The sequence below is a fragment of the Aspergillus chevalieri genome, chromosome 2 (genome assembly GCF_016861735.1).
Source record: "Aspergillus chevalieri M1 DNA, chromosome 2, nearly complete sequence".
NCBI classification, from domain to species: Eukaryota; Fungi; Ascomycota; class Eurotiomycetes; order Eurotiales; family Aspergillaceae; genus Aspergillus; species Aspergillus chevalieri.
Genome location: NC_057363.1, coordinates 1514971 through 1531618, shown reverse-complemented (window position 1 = coordinate 1531618; position 16648 = coordinate 1514971). Strand labels below are relative to the sequence as shown.

At 51.3% G+C, this 16648-nt stretch overlaps 8 protein-coding genes across 8 annotated transcripts; 4 read left to right on the top strand and 4 right to left on the bottom strand.

Annotated features, from left to right (window-relative positions):
* Positions 1 to 59: 59 nt before the first annotated feature.
* ACHE_20527S (uncharacterized protein) lies at positions 60 to 2506 on the bottom strand (the record flags this gene model as incomplete). Its single annotated transcript, XM_043284839.1, has 2 exons — positions 60 to 2117; positions 2174 to 2506. The coding sequence occupies 2 exons, from the start codon at positions 2504 to 2506 to the stop codon at positions 60 to 62; spliced, it is 2391 nt and encodes a 796-aa protein (XP_043133591.1).
* Positions 2507 to 2915: 409 nt separating this feature from the next.
* On the top strand, positions 2916 to 6645 carry ACHE_20526A (putative filamentation protein (Rhf1); the record flags this gene model as incomplete). The annotated part of the gene is made up of 5 exons (XM_043284838.1): positions 2916 to 2921; positions 3002 to 3122; positions 3184 to 3507; positions 3563 to 4146; positions 4207 to 6645. The coding sequence occupies 5 exons, from the start codon at positions 2916 to 2918 to the stop codon at positions 6643 to 6645; spliced, it is 3474 nt and encodes a 1157-aa protein (XP_043133590.1).
* A 294-nt stretch (positions 6646 to 6939) lies between these two features.
* ACHE_20525S (complex I NDUFA12 subunit family protein) lies at positions 6940 to 7714 on the bottom strand (the record flags this gene model as incomplete). The annotated part of the gene is made up of 7 exons (XM_043284837.1): positions 6940 to 6988; positions 7043 to 7180; positions 7242 to 7305; positions 7367 to 7447; positions 7503 to 7509; positions 7578 to 7598; positions 7664 to 7714. 7 exons carry the CDS (start codon positions 7712 to 7714, stop codon positions 6940 to 6942), a joined length of 411 nt encoding a protein of 136 aa, XP_043133589.1.
* A 235-nt stretch (positions 7715 to 7949) lies between these two features.
* PGS1 (CDP-diacylglycerol--glycerol-3-phosphate 3-phosphatidyltransferase) lies at positions 7950 to 9653 on the top strand (the record flags this gene model as incomplete). The annotated part of the gene is made up of 3 exons (XM_043284836.1): positions 7950 to 8198; positions 8248 to 8600; positions 8651 to 9653. 3 exons carry the CDS (start codon positions 7950 to 7952, stop codon positions 9651 to 9653), a joined length of 1605 nt encoding a protein of 534 aa, XP_043133588.1.
* Positions 9654 to 9824: 171 nt separating this feature from the next.
* On the bottom strand, positions 9825 to 11338 carry ACHE_20523S (ribosome biogenesis protein LTV1; the record flags this gene model as incomplete). Its single annotated transcript, XM_043284835.1, has 2 exons — positions 9825 to 11271; positions 11319 to 11338. 2 exons carry the CDS (start codon positions 11336 to 11338, stop codon positions 9825 to 9827), a joined length of 1467 nt encoding a protein of 488 aa, XP_043133587.1.
* Positions 11339 to 11776: 438 nt separating this feature from the next.
* Positions 11777 to 13732, top strand: ACHE_20522A (ribosome biogenesis GTPase LSG1; the record flags this gene model as incomplete). Its single annotated transcript, XM_043284834.1, has 1 exon — positions 11777 to 13732. One exon carries the CDS (start codon positions 11777 to 11779, stop codon positions 13730 to 13732), a length of 1956 nt encoding a protein of 651 aa, XP_043133586.1.
* Positions 13733 to 13890: 158 nt separating this feature from the next.
* ACHE_20521S (acyl-CoA dehydrogenase family protein) lies at positions 13891 to 15332 on the bottom strand (the record flags this gene model as incomplete). The annotated part of the gene is made up of 3 exons (XM_043284833.1): positions 13891 to 14700; positions 14747 to 15205; positions 15258 to 15332. The coding sequence occupies 3 exons, from the start codon at positions 15330 to 15332 to the stop codon at positions 13891 to 13893; spliced, it is 1344 nt and encodes a 447-aa protein (XP_043133585.1).
* A 783-nt stretch (positions 15333 to 16115) lies between these two features.
* ACHE_20520A (uncharacterized protein) lies at positions 16116 to 16337 on the top strand (the record flags this gene model as incomplete). The annotated part of the gene is made up of 1 exon (XM_043284832.1): positions 16116 to 16337. One exon carries the CDS (start codon positions 16116 to 16118, stop codon positions 16335 to 16337), a length of 222 nt encoding a protein of 73 aa, XP_043133584.1.
* Positions 16338 to 16648: the final 311 nt, after the last annotated feature.

The window sequence follows — 16648 nt, the reverse complement described above, 5'->3', positions numbered from 1 at the left end:
AGTATATAGAACTTGTTGTCTATGACGCGCTTGAGATATATTCTTGTTTACAAATACGTTCACCCATCCATCTCTTCATCTTCATCATCGGTGTCAGACTCCAGGTTCAAAGTCGGCATTTCGTCATCACTTTCCTCCTCACCCGTAGCAGGTGTCTTCACATCGGGATTAGTCGCGGGGACTGGCTTCGGGAAAGAAGTCGCAGTCTGCACAGGTTGAGGTGCTGACGCATTTGTCACCGAGGACTGTTCCACAGGGATAGCGGGCGCGCCTGTGAAAGTAGCCGGGGATTCTTTCGCCAGGGATGGCTGGGCGGGAGCAGAAGCAGCGGAGATATCTTTTTCGAAGCGTGCTCGTTTGACTTGTGCATCTTCTTTCTTTTCTGCGGGCTGAGCCACGGGAGCCTGGAGAGTGGGTTCCTCGTAGACTCGCTTGTTTAAAGAGGGTATGGGTGCGGGTGCGGGTGTGTACGTCTGGGAAGTTTCAACGCTCGCTGCCAGGTTATTGGAAATGGCGGCCGCAGGTGGAGGAGACGTTCTAAGAAAACCAGTGCTCTGAGAGGTAAGCTGATACCCAGGTCTAGACATGTATTCATCCTCGTCTTCGTCATCATCAACGACAACAGTGCCGTTCACATCAGGTGTGCTCATCAACACGGGCATCCGGGGTCTAACAAGGCTTTCCACTTCCATCTCGTCCGTGTAGCTTCGGACCAAGAATGGTATGATACTGGATCCGGCTCCGCGGCCTCTCACGGCGGGAAGCGGGTTCAGAACACTTGAAAGCATGGCGTTTTTGTCCGCAGTCAGGATGATCGTACGGTCAATCTCGGCCCGTAGGGAGGGCGCAAGAAGCTCCGTCGGGACGTAGGTGAGGATGACGGGAAGGAGTTCTGATGCTGCGCGCTTGAGTTCAGGGAACGAAGGACCTTGCTTCGCCTGGCGGCCTTGTTTTCCGGAATTCAAGAACGAGTCTGCGTTCACAGTGACTTGACTCGCTTTAGACTTTCCCTTCGCATCGGTAGACAATCCTGCAGAGGAGCTTGAATCATCGACTGGCGGCAAGAGGTCAACGCAACATGTTCGGAACAGCTCCGTCAGAGAAGAAACAGTCTGCTTCGTCATGGATGGCCCCACGATCGGCAGAAAGGAACGGACCAGGCCATACATGGACACACGAACCTTTCTGCTGAACTTCTCTGCGCGGAAGACCCAGGCTCCTTGCTCCAGGATGGTCTGTGCAACAGACAAGGTACCGGTCTCCAGGGCATTCACAGCACTCTCGAGGAGCTTCATACAAGCAGTGTGAATACGAGGAAGCTCTGTCCACAGACTTTCCCTCTCTTCCCGACTGATTTGCGGGTTGGCCTGGACATCCCCGCTTTCTGTTGGCACAACGACCGATGTCAGACGTGATGTCAAATCCAGAATCTGGCCCATGGGAATAGAGACCGCTGAAGCCGTAGGCGTCGAGAAGAAGGTAGATAAAAGTCGCAAAAGCGCAAGTATCCTGTCCACACCAGAATGGATCCCACGCCATTCAGACAGTCCCAACGGGTCTGGTCCGTCGTCTCCCGCCTCTTGAGTGTAATCCTGCGGTGCTGCAGCTTGTCGCAAATTCGGATCCACAGATTCCCACTGCTCAATGATACCTCTGAAAACGTAGTCTGATGCTCTATGGATGGAAGAGATTGTAAACATGGTCGCATTCCTCCATTCATCCCCGGAAGAGTTTTTTGGCGCGCAATTGTGCAGAGAGATGAACAATCGCTGCGCGAGTTCCACCACTGGTTCGGGGTATGTAGGTGAGGTAGAGCCAATGATCGCCTGAAGCAAGCTGTGAATTTGCGCAGAGAATGGACGAAAGATTGTCGGGTGCCTCGCGATCAGTTCCAAGATCGCATGAAGGACAATTTCCAGGAATGGTGTGCTGGGCCGCAGTTTTCTGATCGGTTCGGAAGACGGCTTAACGGACACAAGGTTCAGAATGGATGTAATGAAACCCGGCAGTGATGGTGTCGTGATCTCACGAACAAGCGTGGGGTACTGGTAGGTAAGGTGAAAAATGCGCGTCAATGTAATAATGCACATCTTCTTCGTGGTAACGGGGTCCGGTTTCTAGAAGCCAAAGTCAGCGGCTGTTGCACCCTCAACAAGCCACCATCAAAACCTACCGCCAAAATCGCAATCAAGCTGCGCACCAAAGGTTCGCATCCACGGAGAACCTCCCATTGTCCGGCTTCCACAGTCGCTTTCACTAGCACAACACCAGTCCATCGGCCTTCGAAGGTCCTGTCCTGCAACAGACTCCCGAGACGGGTCTTGAGCTTATGGATCTGAACAGCGTTATCCGAATCGGACTTGCCAGTCTTCTGGTTCTGAGGCGCAGACAGAAGCTCTCCACAATCGCTCAGCGATGTTGCCAAAAACGAAGCAATTAGAGGCAATTGCTGAACAGGCGTAGTGGTCAAGCGATGCGTGACCGCGCGCAAAGACGTTGTTGCCATGATTTCGCGATGCGCTAGACGAGGGGCGCGGTCTTAATAATAGTCTGGTCCTGACAAGAAAGAAATCAACTGATTCCTCTGCCTTCTCTGTCTGGCTGAGGACCCGCAATGAGGAAAAAAAAAGTTAAAGAAGAATAATTTTTGGCAGAAGCTCGGACCACATGACCACATGTGAATCTGCCATCGGTAATACCGGTAAGATACAATAAACCGGGCGGTGAACTTAGTCATCTCCTCCCCTGGCCGCGGCAATCAGTGAGTGTTTGGCATTTGAAATAGCGAAGCCTCATTGAAAGCAATCTGAATATTAACGGTCTTTGAGCCTTGGATGGGCGTGCCTGGGATAGATGTTTCCTTCTTCGCTATCCCAACCTCGAGAGTCTCATTGTATCTTTGATTCTACGCCGCCATGACTGTGAGTTTCCCCGAGCGAAGCATAGCTACGTGTTCCGAGCCGTCATTGGGGAACAGGAATTCATTGACCTTTGTATATAGGGTGATTCGGAGAAGGCACAGCGGTATATCTCTGCCCTGGATACGGCACGATGCCAGGACAAGTGGGATGAAGTCCCTGAATTGATCCGAAAAGTGACTAAACATGCACCTCACAAGACATGTACTTCCTCCAATTCCCTTTACTCGATAAGCAAGGAGAAAGCTAATATAGCATACGGCAGATTACCTAGAGGTTGCCAGGGCCGAATCCAAGATTGCTGCGTATGACAAAGAACGACCGCCGACCGCCCAAGCGTGTTCGTCCAATTTACACGAATTAGTACCCTCGCTCTTGTCGATTGTTGAGAAACCGGATGCATCACCGCAGGAGATACTCCAAACACAAGCTTGTCTGGGATGGATTCATTATACACTCAATGAAGTGGGGATAGCAGCATCTCGTTTGCCAGACGACTTTGGAGAGACGGCGAACGACATCTCGAGTGATGACCAAGAGCCTTCCGCATGGACACGAGTATGTCTCGTCAAGGGGTGCTACTTTAAGAGTAAGTGCTTGATCATAATAGAAAGTCGAGTATTTTTTGTCTGACTGCGGATTAGGTGCTGGGCTCGCGGATTCGAAGCCCAATGATGCTCTGGAAGCAATAAGCTCGCTTACGCCGTGGCTGAGTAGCCATAGTCAGACATTTTCGAGCACCCCTCAGTTCTCATATTGGACCGAGAAGCTTCTAGGGAAGGGTGCACAGCTAACCGGTGATCAAATATGCGCTAATACTGTTATTGTCGACGATAAGCTGATGGGAACCGCATTGACTTCATTTCGATTATGGTCTGCGCACCCCGCCGCAAAACAATCATCCTCTTCCAAAGGGCTGAAGCTCGCTACCTGGAAATCATATTACGACGTCTTGACAGCCATTATACAACATGGCCTACCATATGTACCTGCGACGAGCGAGCCCGAACGTCCCCAGCTTGCTAGCGAATTGCGCCGTGTAGAATCGGTCTATGAAGCCAATCTTTTGCAAAGTGTCATGTTTCCCACGGCAAATTGCACAAATTCGCAAGTCGAAAAGTGGGTTGAGCAAGTAATTGCAAATTGGGAAGTACTTTGTGGGGGACACTGGCGAGATGAAGATCTCGGGGAAGGAGGCCAAAGCGCTGTGTCACGAAATGTTCTTGATGTAAGTGCGAAAGTCATTCCTATGTGCCAACGCCGTGCGTACTAACTAGCATTGTATTAGATTTTATACCGTGCTGCTACTAAGACGTACCACTCCCACTTGATTCTTCGGCGCCTGTTCCACGTCCACTCTGCAGTGGCGGAATTTGATCTCGCACTTAAAGCTCTCGACTCGTATCTAGAGATTGTCATTGGTGCCAAAGAGCGCGCGGAAAAAGCAGCAGAATCCGGTGAACTCGAGGACGACGGCACGTTATTGAGAACCCTCTCTGAAGGAATTAGCATGCTGTGCTGCTTTGGCTCAAAGAAAGAAGCAGAGAAAGCGAGGGATTTGGTTACGCTCATTCAGAAAGTGGTTGATAAGCATGCCCAGGGAAACTCCAGTGTTCAGCAGAATGATCAGCAGCCTGATTCCCAACCAACCAGCCCGCCATATTCCGGGGACATTCCTCCCGCGGTTTTTGCAATGGCATACAGGGCTGTCGGTATCGGACTTGCGAACTGGGCAAACTGGACGCCAGTGAACGAGGCTCGGGATGACATTCGAGCCGAAGCCATTGAATATTTGGAAAAGAGCATTGCTCCAGAACTGGAAGATGAGTTGAATTACTCATCGCTATACACTCTTGCCCTTGTACTGGCGGAAGATCGTGACCTGGATGGTGCAATTGACTACGTCAAATCAGCACTGACATCCAACACTCATCCCACGAACCAGGCAGATCTTGCAAGGGAACGGGACTTAGTGTCCTTATGGCATCTACTCGCGCTTCTGCTGAGTGCAAAGCATGACTTTGCTATGGCTGAGCGTTCGTGCGAAACCGCATTTGAGCAGTTTCCAGCTGCTGTTTCATCGCACGGCAAACGCTCGCATAAACAGCAACTGGACACTCAATTAGATGCATCAGGCCTTAAGCATGCTCTGGTTGATCAGTTCCGAGGCCGGGAGAAAGAGCGTATTATTGAGACGCGCGTGACGCAACTTGCATTCGTTGAGATCATGGAGGGTCCAGAGGCTGCTGTTAACCATAGCCATCAGCTTCTCAGTCTTTTCGCTACTTTATTCCAAAATCTCGAATTGGAGGGTGAAGACAACAGCAAGAATACGAAGATCGACCAGACAGATCATCTTGTTCCACCGAAAAGCTCCGCTGGAACCGTGAAGACTTTCCGCGGTAGTATTTTTTCACGGCACAGGGCATCTCGTCTGCCAGAGCGGAGGGTGGAGTCTGGGGTTGACCACAACACAAACGGTGCAAGAGAGCAGCCCCCTAGCGCTGAAGGAGCACCCTCCATTCAAATCACCGACGAGGATACACATTCCCCTGGTTCTAGTGGACAGGGAGTAGGAAAATCGGATTCGGTAAAGCAGAGATTCAGAAGGCGTGCCAGTAGCGTTAAAAAGCCTGACAACCTACCAAAACATGATTACATGGCAAATGGAGAGGGGATACCAGAAGCACCTGATACCGGGACAGCACAACCCACCGAGGAAGGGGCCAATAACCAGCACACAGTTGGAATTGCAGTGTCTGAAGCCGTTCCGACGTCTGATCAGAGCGCCAAGCAGCCTCTCTGGCCTATCGCTCACAACATGAAGCACACGGACCAGCCTTACCCAACTGGGCATCCGAAACAGCCGCCTGAGCAAGACGTTCGACTGCCGACCTCTTACAGATTCGACTCACCCACGAATGCAGTGACTAGATTCCCCATTTCTCAAGCCCAGAAACACGCAATCGGGATCCTTGTCAAGATCTGGCTCCTCATTGCTGGACTCTATCGACGAGCATCGCTATTCGACGACGCACAGGAGGCATGCGAAGAGGCTTCTAAGCAACTCAATCGCATCGAGGCACTTGTTGCAGCACAGAATGCATCCGCCAAATCCTTCAGCAGCCGCGGCTGGGGTGTGACAAGGAGTTCCGAAGAGCTCTGGGCCGACCTCCAAGCCGAACAAGGATACCTTTCAATAGCTCAATCACGGCCTCATGAAGCATTGGAGCAGTTTGAGACAGCATTGATGCGTGACCCTGATCACCCTAGAGCCACCATCGGGTTGGCAAGGCTGCTCCTTGACATCTGGGATCAGAAAATGCCTGCAGAGACCCCCCAGTCCGAAGTGACACATGACGCCTCGACACTCTCCTTGTTACCGTCGTCAAAGCAGAAACAGCAAAGCGACTCTGCTCGTTTACTGAATGTCACTGAGCCACACAAACCTCAAGATATCAAATCGGCTTCGCTTTCTCCAGATGAAGAGCCCAGGTTCCTCAACCGTCTCGCCGCTCGCGACCGCGCCTATGGTCTCTTGTCGGCTTTGACCAAGCGCGGCAGTTCCTGGGATAATTCTGAAGCTTGGTATGCTCTATCCAGAGCCTATGAAGCGGGGGGGCAGATCGACAAGCTGAAGGAGGTTCTGTGGTGGTGTATTGAACTCGAAGACACACGGCCGATCCGGCACTGGTCGAACATTGGCTCTGGTCTGTATGTTCTTTAGGTGTGCATATTATCTAAATAATTTTGTATTTAGCAGAGGCTTTTTATTTTCTCTTATATATTCCTCATCTGTATCTTTTTCTTGGCCGAATATGATGCCTTGTCGATAGATTTTGTCAATAGATAATTACTTTAGAACATACGCCGCAATTCGGAATAAGAATGGAAACAAACTACCAATGACATTTTCTTATTTACAAATCTCCGCCAAGCGGATAGCACGAATTGTCAGAAGAAACGAAACTTGAATGCCCGCAAATTCTTATTTTCATTCTGACTATACTTGGAAAATGCATTACCGGGGAGCGGCAACAGGTGTCCAGGCAGAAACCTTGGGGCGGGTGCTTCAAGACGTTAGCTATGGGCCACCCCAATCGTCTCAGAATACCAATACTCACGTCGAATAAGTTTTGTATGCACCGCGGGAGAGAGTCAGCATAGGGCGATGCTCGGGCAATTCCCAGGGACGGATACCGGTCTGCATGAATTTGTCGACGGTTGGGGGTTGGTCGACCAAGTAGGACATCCAAGCGTGCCTGTATAATTTATCAGCAAACCAGGATACCTTAGCCATATTCCTAGAAGCAGGATGCTCACCAGCCGGGCTCAATCTGCGAAGGGTCGTATTCAGCCTGTTTGTAGTCGACCCATCGTGTCCGGACTAAATAACCGCATTAGCCACCCCCAGAAGCAACCCAATCGAATATTTGAAGCAAGCTTACGCGGCAGCTCCTCCGCCATGTTCTCGAAGTACTTGTTGCCGTAACGGTCGGTTCCGATGAAGGTACCAGCCTTGGTATCACCTGTGCGCGACGGGTCAGTCTGGGTTTTCCAAAACAATTCCAAGTCCAACCATACCGATATACTATATACAACAAGCCCATAGAGTGAGCAATCCAAATTGTGTATCCTCCGTTATATCCGGGTCCGTACCTGCATCTGGTGGGCAGCGTCCTATTAAGGGAGAGCAGTCAGTATAACGTCCACCACGCTAAAATCATGACTCCCGAAATACAAACCTTGATACCAACTCTGCGGAGGTTCCGCAACGTCCGAGTAATAGTCGACATGCTGGGCGATGTGCACGAAGGTGAATATGTTCTGCGGTGCTTGAAGTTCGCCTTGAGAAGCAGCAACGAGTTCCAACGCCCGCCCGAAGCGGTTAGCGCGTGGTTTGTTTGCACCGTTTGCACCCAGCGGAACGATTGGCGATAACTTCAGAATTTCGAGATTCAGCGTCCAATTGGCTTACAGGTCTTACATATCAAGGTATTCTGTCGTTTTGGGCAGAAAAACATACGGGCCATGATGTTCAGACGAATTGGTGGCCATGCGCTTCGATGTGCCGGCCGCAGGCCTGCCGCGCGGAGGAAGCTCCCTGATCGCAGGTTCTCCGCGTATACAACCAGCTCGCCGATGGCCTCGACTGCTTCATCTGCATCGCCTTTGGGCACTGTTGCTGTGGAATTGGACCGGATAGCGCCTCGGTTTGAGATCCCAGCCTCACAGATTACGATCCTCGACTCTCCTTCTAGCTTCTACAGTACATTGAAGGTGCGCGGATGTGCGGAAATATGGGAATTGGAGTTGACGAGCTGAATAGGACAAAATCCGCAAAGCCCGGAGACGAGTCTATCTCTCGACATTATATATCGGGAAAGCGGAGCACGAGCTCCTCGAGACATTGGATCAGGCGCTTCGCGACAATCCGGACCTCAAGGTGTCGATTCTGACGGATGCGCTGAGAGGGACTCGGGAAACGCCCAAGGCTTCGTGCGCCTCACTTTTGGCTTCACTGGTTGCCAATCATGGGTCAGAGAGGGTTGAAATTCGCATGTTCCATACGCCTAATTTGACCGGGTTGAGGAAGAAATGGATTCCTCGGAGGATCAACGAGGGTTGGGGGCTTCAGCATATGAAGCTATATGGCATTGACGATGAGATTATACTTTCTGGGTATGGTGGTTTATCTTGAATTGCAAGACGAACGCTGACATTGTGTATAGTGCAAATCTGTCCAATGACTATTTCACAAACCGCGTGGACAGATACCATGTTTTCAGTTCTAAGGAACTCGCAGATTATTATGGCGCTATTCATCACGCCGTTTGTAATCTTAGTTTCCTAATACTTCCGGATCCGCATAGCATTTCTGGATACCTTATGGACTGGCCAGCAGCCAACGGAGCGCCGTCCCCTCTAGAGAATCCTGACGAATTCACCGAATATGCATCAACAGTCCTGAACCCCCTTATACAACCAAGAGAGAAACCTGAACTTCCGTCTACTACAGAATCTTCAAGCCAAACATATGTATACCCCGTGGCACAGTTCACACCATTGTTGAAACCCGATACATCAACGGAGTACCCAGCAGTCACAGCCATCCTTCGTCTACTCTCCAGCTCTCCAGCGTTCTCCGGTGCGCAGTGGCTTTTCACAGCGGGCTACTTCAACATCCACCCCGTCCTTTCCTCCCTCTTGATCCACAGCACGTCCGCCTGCCACACTGCCTCTACAACCCGGGGTACCGTGCTAACAGCATCACCCTGGGCAAACGGCTTCTACGGCTCCCCGGGTGTATCTGGCATGCTCCCCGCAGCATACACACACCTCTCTGCCCGCTTCTTGGACAGAGTCGCAGACGTCCAACGGACAAACAGCATCCAGCTCAAAGAATGGCGCCGCGGAACAGTTGGTCAACCCGGCGGGTGGACGTACCACGCCAAGGGTCTTTGGTTGACCTTACCCAGAGAAGAAAACCCTAGTCTGACCTTTGTCGGAAGCAGTAATTACACCAAGCGCAGCTATAGTCTGGATTTGGAGGTTGGTGCGTTGGTTGTCACGGATGACCAGAAATTGAAGAAGAGGATGGGCGAGGAGATTGAATGGTTGCAGAAGGATGCGGAAGGGATATTGAGGGAGGATCTGAGGAGGACAGAACGGAAGGTCGGGTGGAATGTGAGGTTGGCTATGTGGATTGTCGAGAAAGTTGGAGGTGCATTGTAGTTTTACCTTTCGCATTTGAATAGGAGAGTATTATATACGCCATGTATGAACTACATGGAACGTGTACAACAGACAATCTTGATATATTCAATTGATCATCACTTTGTATACTATAAACCGAAACGCCAAACCGAAATACCTGTCAATAATGATATTGTATCATGCAATCATTCATGCCCTTCCAGGCACCTTCCCATTAAACTTAGCAGGTCCCAAGCCCTGCCGAACTTCATCGAGCATCCTCATACCAATAGCCTCGTTGCCATGCTTTCCTCTCTTCATCTTAACACCCTTGCGCTTGACCTGCGCGCTGGTGTTATTGTCCCACCCGGCAAGGAAATCATCCATGATGTTGTTAAAGCTATGTGCCGGAGGCACCTCAGTGCCATTGGCCTGGACCAAGCTCGGTGCTTGCGACGAGGCAGTCGACATGCCAGTCATACCAGTCATGCCGGTCATACCACTAGCCATAGACATGCTATCGTCGAAGCCTTCCTCATCTTCCTCGTCGAGGGCATACAGGGCCTCCACCTTCTCGAACCGGTCATCGAGGAGTCGGTGGCCTTCGGTTCTGGCAAGTGCAGAGGATGACATGGAGTATGCGGAGGGGTTGGTCATGGCGCCCTTGCGCTTTTTGCGGCGGACAGGCGTGCCGCCGGCTGTGAAGACGGTGGAGGCGAGGGTGCTGCGTTGCTCTGACGGAACGATGCTGGGTGGTGCTGCGGGGCCTGCGGCGGGTTTGGATTTGGCGTCTTTCTTGAACTTGGCGAACTCGCGCATCCAGGCCTGGTCTTCGGGGTGTTGGTCTGGGATGGGTTCGTTGAGATCGGGTAGTTTTCCTGATGCGGCATCTGTGTCATCTGTCTCCGCGATGTCTGTTTTGCCGGTCTGCACGGGGGCTTTTTCTGTAGCGTCGGATTCCCAGCCGTCATCTTCATCTTCCTCTTCCACGTCGAACAGGGTGTCTTCCCACTCGCCCGGGTCCATCTCCTCAGCACTCTTAGTCAACTCGCCAAACACATCTTCGTCTTCGTCATCGACAAATTCCTCATCCTCGAGCGCCTCCAAAGCTTCACGGAGGCGAGGGTCCATATCAGGCTTGAACCCCGCAATAGAATCAGGGATATTCTGCTGATCCTGGTACGTCGGCTTGCGAACATACGACGAAGTTGTCGACAGCATATCTCCATACTGCGACCCATACACGCTATGACCACCAGCCGTACTCCGTCCATCATCAAGCGACACCTGTCTCAGCGCATCCTCCAACTTCATCCCTTTGTTCTTCCCCTTGTTGTTGTCCTTCGAAGAAGCCTCGACGAAATGCGCTTCACCCCCGCCGGTTCCCAGCTCCCGCAAGTGCTGCATGTAGTCATATTTTGTGTCGTCGTAAAAGATACCGTAGTTGGCGGCTTCACCTTCGTTCTTCCGAACGGCGTCGGTGCCGAATTCATCTTGGAGGTCGTGCAGGTTCTTGGTGCGCTTTGAGGCATCCGATGCAGCGAGTGATGGACCGCCGACTTGGTGGAGGACTCGGTCGTCGGCTTGGGGGTCGTGGATTAGAGGGTCGTGTTGGGATCGGTGGAAGAGTTGGTATGTCGCGGCATTTTTCTTGTCACTGTGCTGGTTAGCTACGGTTTCAGAAAGGGCTGGGTAAGGACGTACATCCACTTCCTGGGAGGCATTTTGAAGAGTCTCTCTCAGAGATTCAAATGTGTATTATTCGGATAGTCCCTGTGTTGGGCGATTAAAAAAAAAAAAAAAGAGGTAGTGGGATGATACGGATCACGTGATTCTTATCGGCATTCAGATTCTGTTTGCTCGAGGACCTTGAAGCAACACAACATTAGGGCTGGATAATATCCATAGCACTATTACTTTCCATAGCATTTCTACACTATACAAGCAGTATATTATTGTCTCATCACTACAGGAACTGTAGTAGTTAGTTAACTAGCTACCATCAACCCGCTTACTCAGCCTTATCTTATCCACGCGGGGTTTCTCACTCGAAAAATTATTAATTCAACTTCCACTCAACATCCCTTCGCCACCTTCAATCTGAGCGAAGGCACATTGATTTTGAATTATTTCTATCGTGGTAACGAATTGAACGCGCCACCATGGTCCTCGCAAAGTCCAAAAACTCCGTGGGGCTGGGTAACAGCCTCATGAAAGACCGATTTGGCAAAGGCAAAGCATCAGCCCAGAAGAAAGTCTCGCACAATGCCGCCGTCGCACGTGTAGACATGAACGGAGAGACCTATGTCACGCCCGGTGCTAAGGAGGCTGCGTGGGTGAAAATGCGCAGTGTTACAGAGCAGGGCGCCCTCGATGAATTCCTGAGTACCGCCGAGCTGGCGGGTACTGATTTTACGGCGGAGAAGATGAGCAATGTCAAGATTATTCATGCGGATCAGAAGAACCCGTATCTCCTTTCTGCGTCGGAAGAGAAGTCGGCTGTGAAGAAGCATCAGAAGAACAAGGCAAGGTTGACGGTTCCGAGACGGCCGAAATGGGATAAGACTACGACACCGATGCAATTGGAGGCGATGGAGAGGGAGAGTCTGCTGGATTGGCGGAGAGGTCTTGCTGATTTGCAAGAGAACCATGACCTGCTTATGACTCCGTTCGAGCGCAACCTCGAAGTCTGGAGACAGCTGTGGCGAGTTATTGAACGGTCCGACCTTGTTGTGCAGATTGTCGATGCGAGAAACCCGTTACTGTTCCGTTGCGAAGATCTTGAACTTTATGTGAAGCAGATCGATCCCAAGAAGAAGAACTTATTGCTTGTGAACAAAGCAGATATGTTGACGGATAAGCAACGAGAGATGTGGGCGGACTATTTTGAGCGAAACAACATTCCCTTCCGATTCTTCTCTGCACACTTGGCCAAGGAGCGCAACGAGGCGCGGCTTTTGGAGAATGAATCTGGTAGCGAGGCCAACGACCTGGCTGATGCAGCCAAGGACCTCAACATCGAAGAGCAGAAGAAGCAGGAGCAAGAAGGCGAAAACTCGCGGAGAACCGACATCCTCGATGTCGATGAACTCGAAGAACTCTTCCTCTCCAACACCCCCGACACCCTCCCCCTCAACCAGGAAGCCGGCGAACAACAAAAACACAAAACAGTCATCGGTCTAGTCGGTTACCCCAATGTCGGTAAATCCAGCACCATCAACGCCCTCCTCGGCGCCAAAAAGGTCTCCGTCTCCGCTACCCCCGGTAAAACCAAACACTTCCAAACCCTCTACCTCTCCCCCGAGATTATGCTCTGCGATTGCCCCGGTCTCGTGTTTCCCAACTTCGCCACGACAAAGGCCGAGCTCGTTGTCAACGGTGTCCTCCCCATCGACCAACAGCGCGAATTCACTGGTCCCGCTGGCCTCGTCGCACACCGTATCCCCAAGGAATTTGTCGAGAACGTCTACGGCGTGAAAATTAACACCCGCCCTATCGAAGAAGGAGGCACGGGTATCCCAACTGCCTCCGAGCTCCTGCGCACATACGCCCGCGCCCGCGGTTTCTCGACAACAGGCCAAGGTCAACCCGACGAATCCCGCGCAGCACGCTACGTGCTCAAAGACTACGTCAGCGGAAAACTCCTCTTCTGTCACCCTCCTCCACCCGCAGAGGGCCAGGAGCAGATCGACCCCCTCGAGTTCAACAAGGAACTTTACGACATGACGCACCTTCCCGCTCGTCGACAAGCCGTCCTTGCGAAAGCACAGCAGGCGGACAACCTCGACGACGTAGAGTCTGAACTTGCCTCGCTACCTTCTTCCAAGCCCAACCAGAGTGAAGAAGGCCAGCGTGCACGGAACCTCGATACGGGATTCTTCGCTGGCTCCTCTTCGTCTGCTGGTCGTATGACACTCCCGTTTAACTCGCAGTACACTGAGCAAGGACAGCAAATGCGGAAGCAGTTGACTGGCCGAAAAGAGAGGATGATGGTTGCGATGGAACGCGGGGTGGATGTCTCGGAGGTGAAGGGGAACTCAAAGAAGCATTTCAAGGGGAATAAGAAGAGGGCGAAGGGGAAGAGAGCTGCTGGGAATACGGAGGAGGAATATTATTGATCGATTGCTCGCGGGCGAGTCGTTTTTTTTTTTTTTTTGTTTTGTTTTGTTTTTATGATCCTACCATTTTAAAAGTCGGTTATAGATACGGAGTACATTATGCATAATGTTATTATGACAATTTACCTAACTATACTAGTCTTATATACCACCGGCAGTTACAGATGGCTCTTGATCTTCCCGAATCCGTTAGCAGTAAGCAACCGATCCGTCTCAGCACGCTGCCAGTTCAACTTGGACACAATCGCGTCCTTCCGCGACCGATTCTCCCGTTTGCCCAACTGCTGCAAGTGCACCTCGTCAGGTCCGTCAGCGATGCGCAGCGTCCGGATCAACGCCCACATGTACGCCAATGGGGTATCCTGACAGACACCCGCAGCACCGTACGCCTGCACCGCGCGGTCGATGATAGTCAGCGCAGTCTGGGGGACAAGAACCTTGGCCTGCGCGATCTCCTTCAGAGCAGCCTTGGCGTTGCCCTGGTCGATCTTGATAGCTGCGTTCAACACGATGAGTCGCGCAGCGTCAATCTCAATCCGCGACTTCGCAACCCACTCGAGGATCACACCGTGCGAGCTCAAACTCTGCCCGAAGGTCTTTTTGCGGTCGTCGTTGATCCGCGCAATCAACCACTCAATAGCCTTTTCGGCGGCACCAATGGTGCGCATGGCGTGGTGAATGCGGCCGGGGCCCAGACGGCCTTGGATGATCTCGAAGCCGCGGCCTTCGCCTAGGACCATGTTGGAGATAGGCACGCGGACGTTCTCGAAAGTGATGTGGCCGTGACCGTGGGGAGCGTCATCATAGCCGTAGACGGTTAGCATACGGTGCACGGTGATTCCCGGGGTGTTGGCGGGGACCAAGATGACGGATTGCTGCTTGTAGGTGTCTGGGTTGGTAGGGTCGGATTTGCCCATGACCAGGTAGACCTGGCAACGGGGGTCACCGGCACCAGAGGACCACCATTTCTACATTGTCAGCCATCATCCGACATATCCAAGGAGAGAGTCTTACTGATCCATTTAGCACATACTCGTTGCCCTCCCGCCGAATATTCAACTGAATATTCGTAGCGTCACTCGACGCGACCTCGGGCTCGGTCATCAAGAACGCACTCCGAATCTTACCATCCAACAACGGCCCCAACCACTCCCCCTTCTGCGCCTCATTCCCATACTTGGCCAACACCTCCATATTCCCCGTATCCGGCGCCGCGTTGTTCGTCGCCTCACTCGCAACCGAGCTCTTTCCCAAGTACTCGGCCATCAGGCCGTACTCGAGGTTTGTGAAGCCCGCGCCCTGCGAGAAGTGGCTCTTGGGGAGGAACATGTTCCAGAGGCCCAGGCGGCGGGCCTTGGTCTTGAGCTCTTCGATTACGGGGGGGTGGGCTTGCCATCGTGAGGGGGCAGCGTCGAGCTGGGCTTGGAAAAGGGGATCGGCGGGGATGCAGTCTTTCTCGACGAATTCTTCGACCTGCGCATTAGCTGTTAGCAAGTAGCGGAGCGGGTTGGCGCTGGTATCATACCAAGTCGAGAGTCTTTCTAGCCCGGTCGCTCACGAATGGCTGAGCGATGGGAGGGATTCTGGCAGAGGCAGACATTTTCACAGTATTGACAGTATTGATTGATGAGATAGAATATAGAATAAGTGTCAAAGAGATAAAGAGTCGAGCGAGAGCTGAAATTATACCGACTGCGGAGACGGAGGTTGCGGAGATGCCGAGGTTGATCTCGGCTGAGCATAAAGCTACTATGCAGCATTATTAATGCCAGCTTACCCTACTTTCTCTACATAACCGGACAATTTATACCTGCAAGGGCACGACGGCTTCCTCACCAATGGCTATGTAAGTCTTATACATAACCCAAGTTCAGTCACAACTTGCTCCAGCGAGGCAAGGAAGGAGGAAAACAGCATCGTGCACAAGTTCCAGTCTCTGATCAACCACAGGAGGGCTTAATAACTCGTAGATACTAGCTGGCAATGGCGCACCATCCAGTTATTTCAGTACTTCTAAGCTTGAAAACATGCAGAGCAAGGCCTCCCGTCAAGTCATATGACCGTTAAAGCAGGAAAGGTAAGACAACTAATGAATGCGGAAGAATCATTTTCGAGGTTCATTTCTCAATTCTGTAAAGCAAGATGTATTCATATGTATGCAGGCAACCGAGAATATCAAATTTGGAGAGAAAGAAGAAGAAACCATCAAGGCAAACAAAGGAAACTGTATTTACCGTGTACGGAAAGGCTAAGGCTTCGTTATTTGCCATGTTGCCATCGTCTGTAGGCGTTAGCGATGCCTGTCAAAACTCCTCTCTTTGCGGAAGTTTGTTTTTTGACATCATGTTTGTTTGTCACCATTCCCTGAAAGGCCTTTATTTCCATGCCCATCTCTCCCATGTGCAGAGATCCTGAACAGTACCCCGATCCCGAAACCTTTGATGGATACCGATTCTACAAGCTGTGCCAGGTCAAAGAACAAGCCCGGTGTCAGTTTGCTGCATCCGACAGAGATGGACCGGGATGGGATTTTGGCAAATTCGCCTGTGTCAATCTCAGCAACACAGATCAAACTGGTGATGATGGCATTGCTACTGCATTATGATATTGGATATCCGAATGACAGACCGACCGACCGGAGGATATTATGCTGGGAGAGAAACGGACTCCGAGTCAGATGCAACAGATGGTGTTGAAGAGATTAGACCTAGCTCCGACTTTGTGAGTAGAATAGTATTATGAATCAGATGATACAATAGAATGGATTATCAAGATCAATAATCTCGCGTAAGCATGGCAAAACAAGCAATACTTGTATGCAATACGACATATTCTAGGCCAATGAAAATGTAACTTTTCAATCAGGGTTACAACTATGATATGCACTGGGACCTTTTCATCCGGTTTTAATTCATA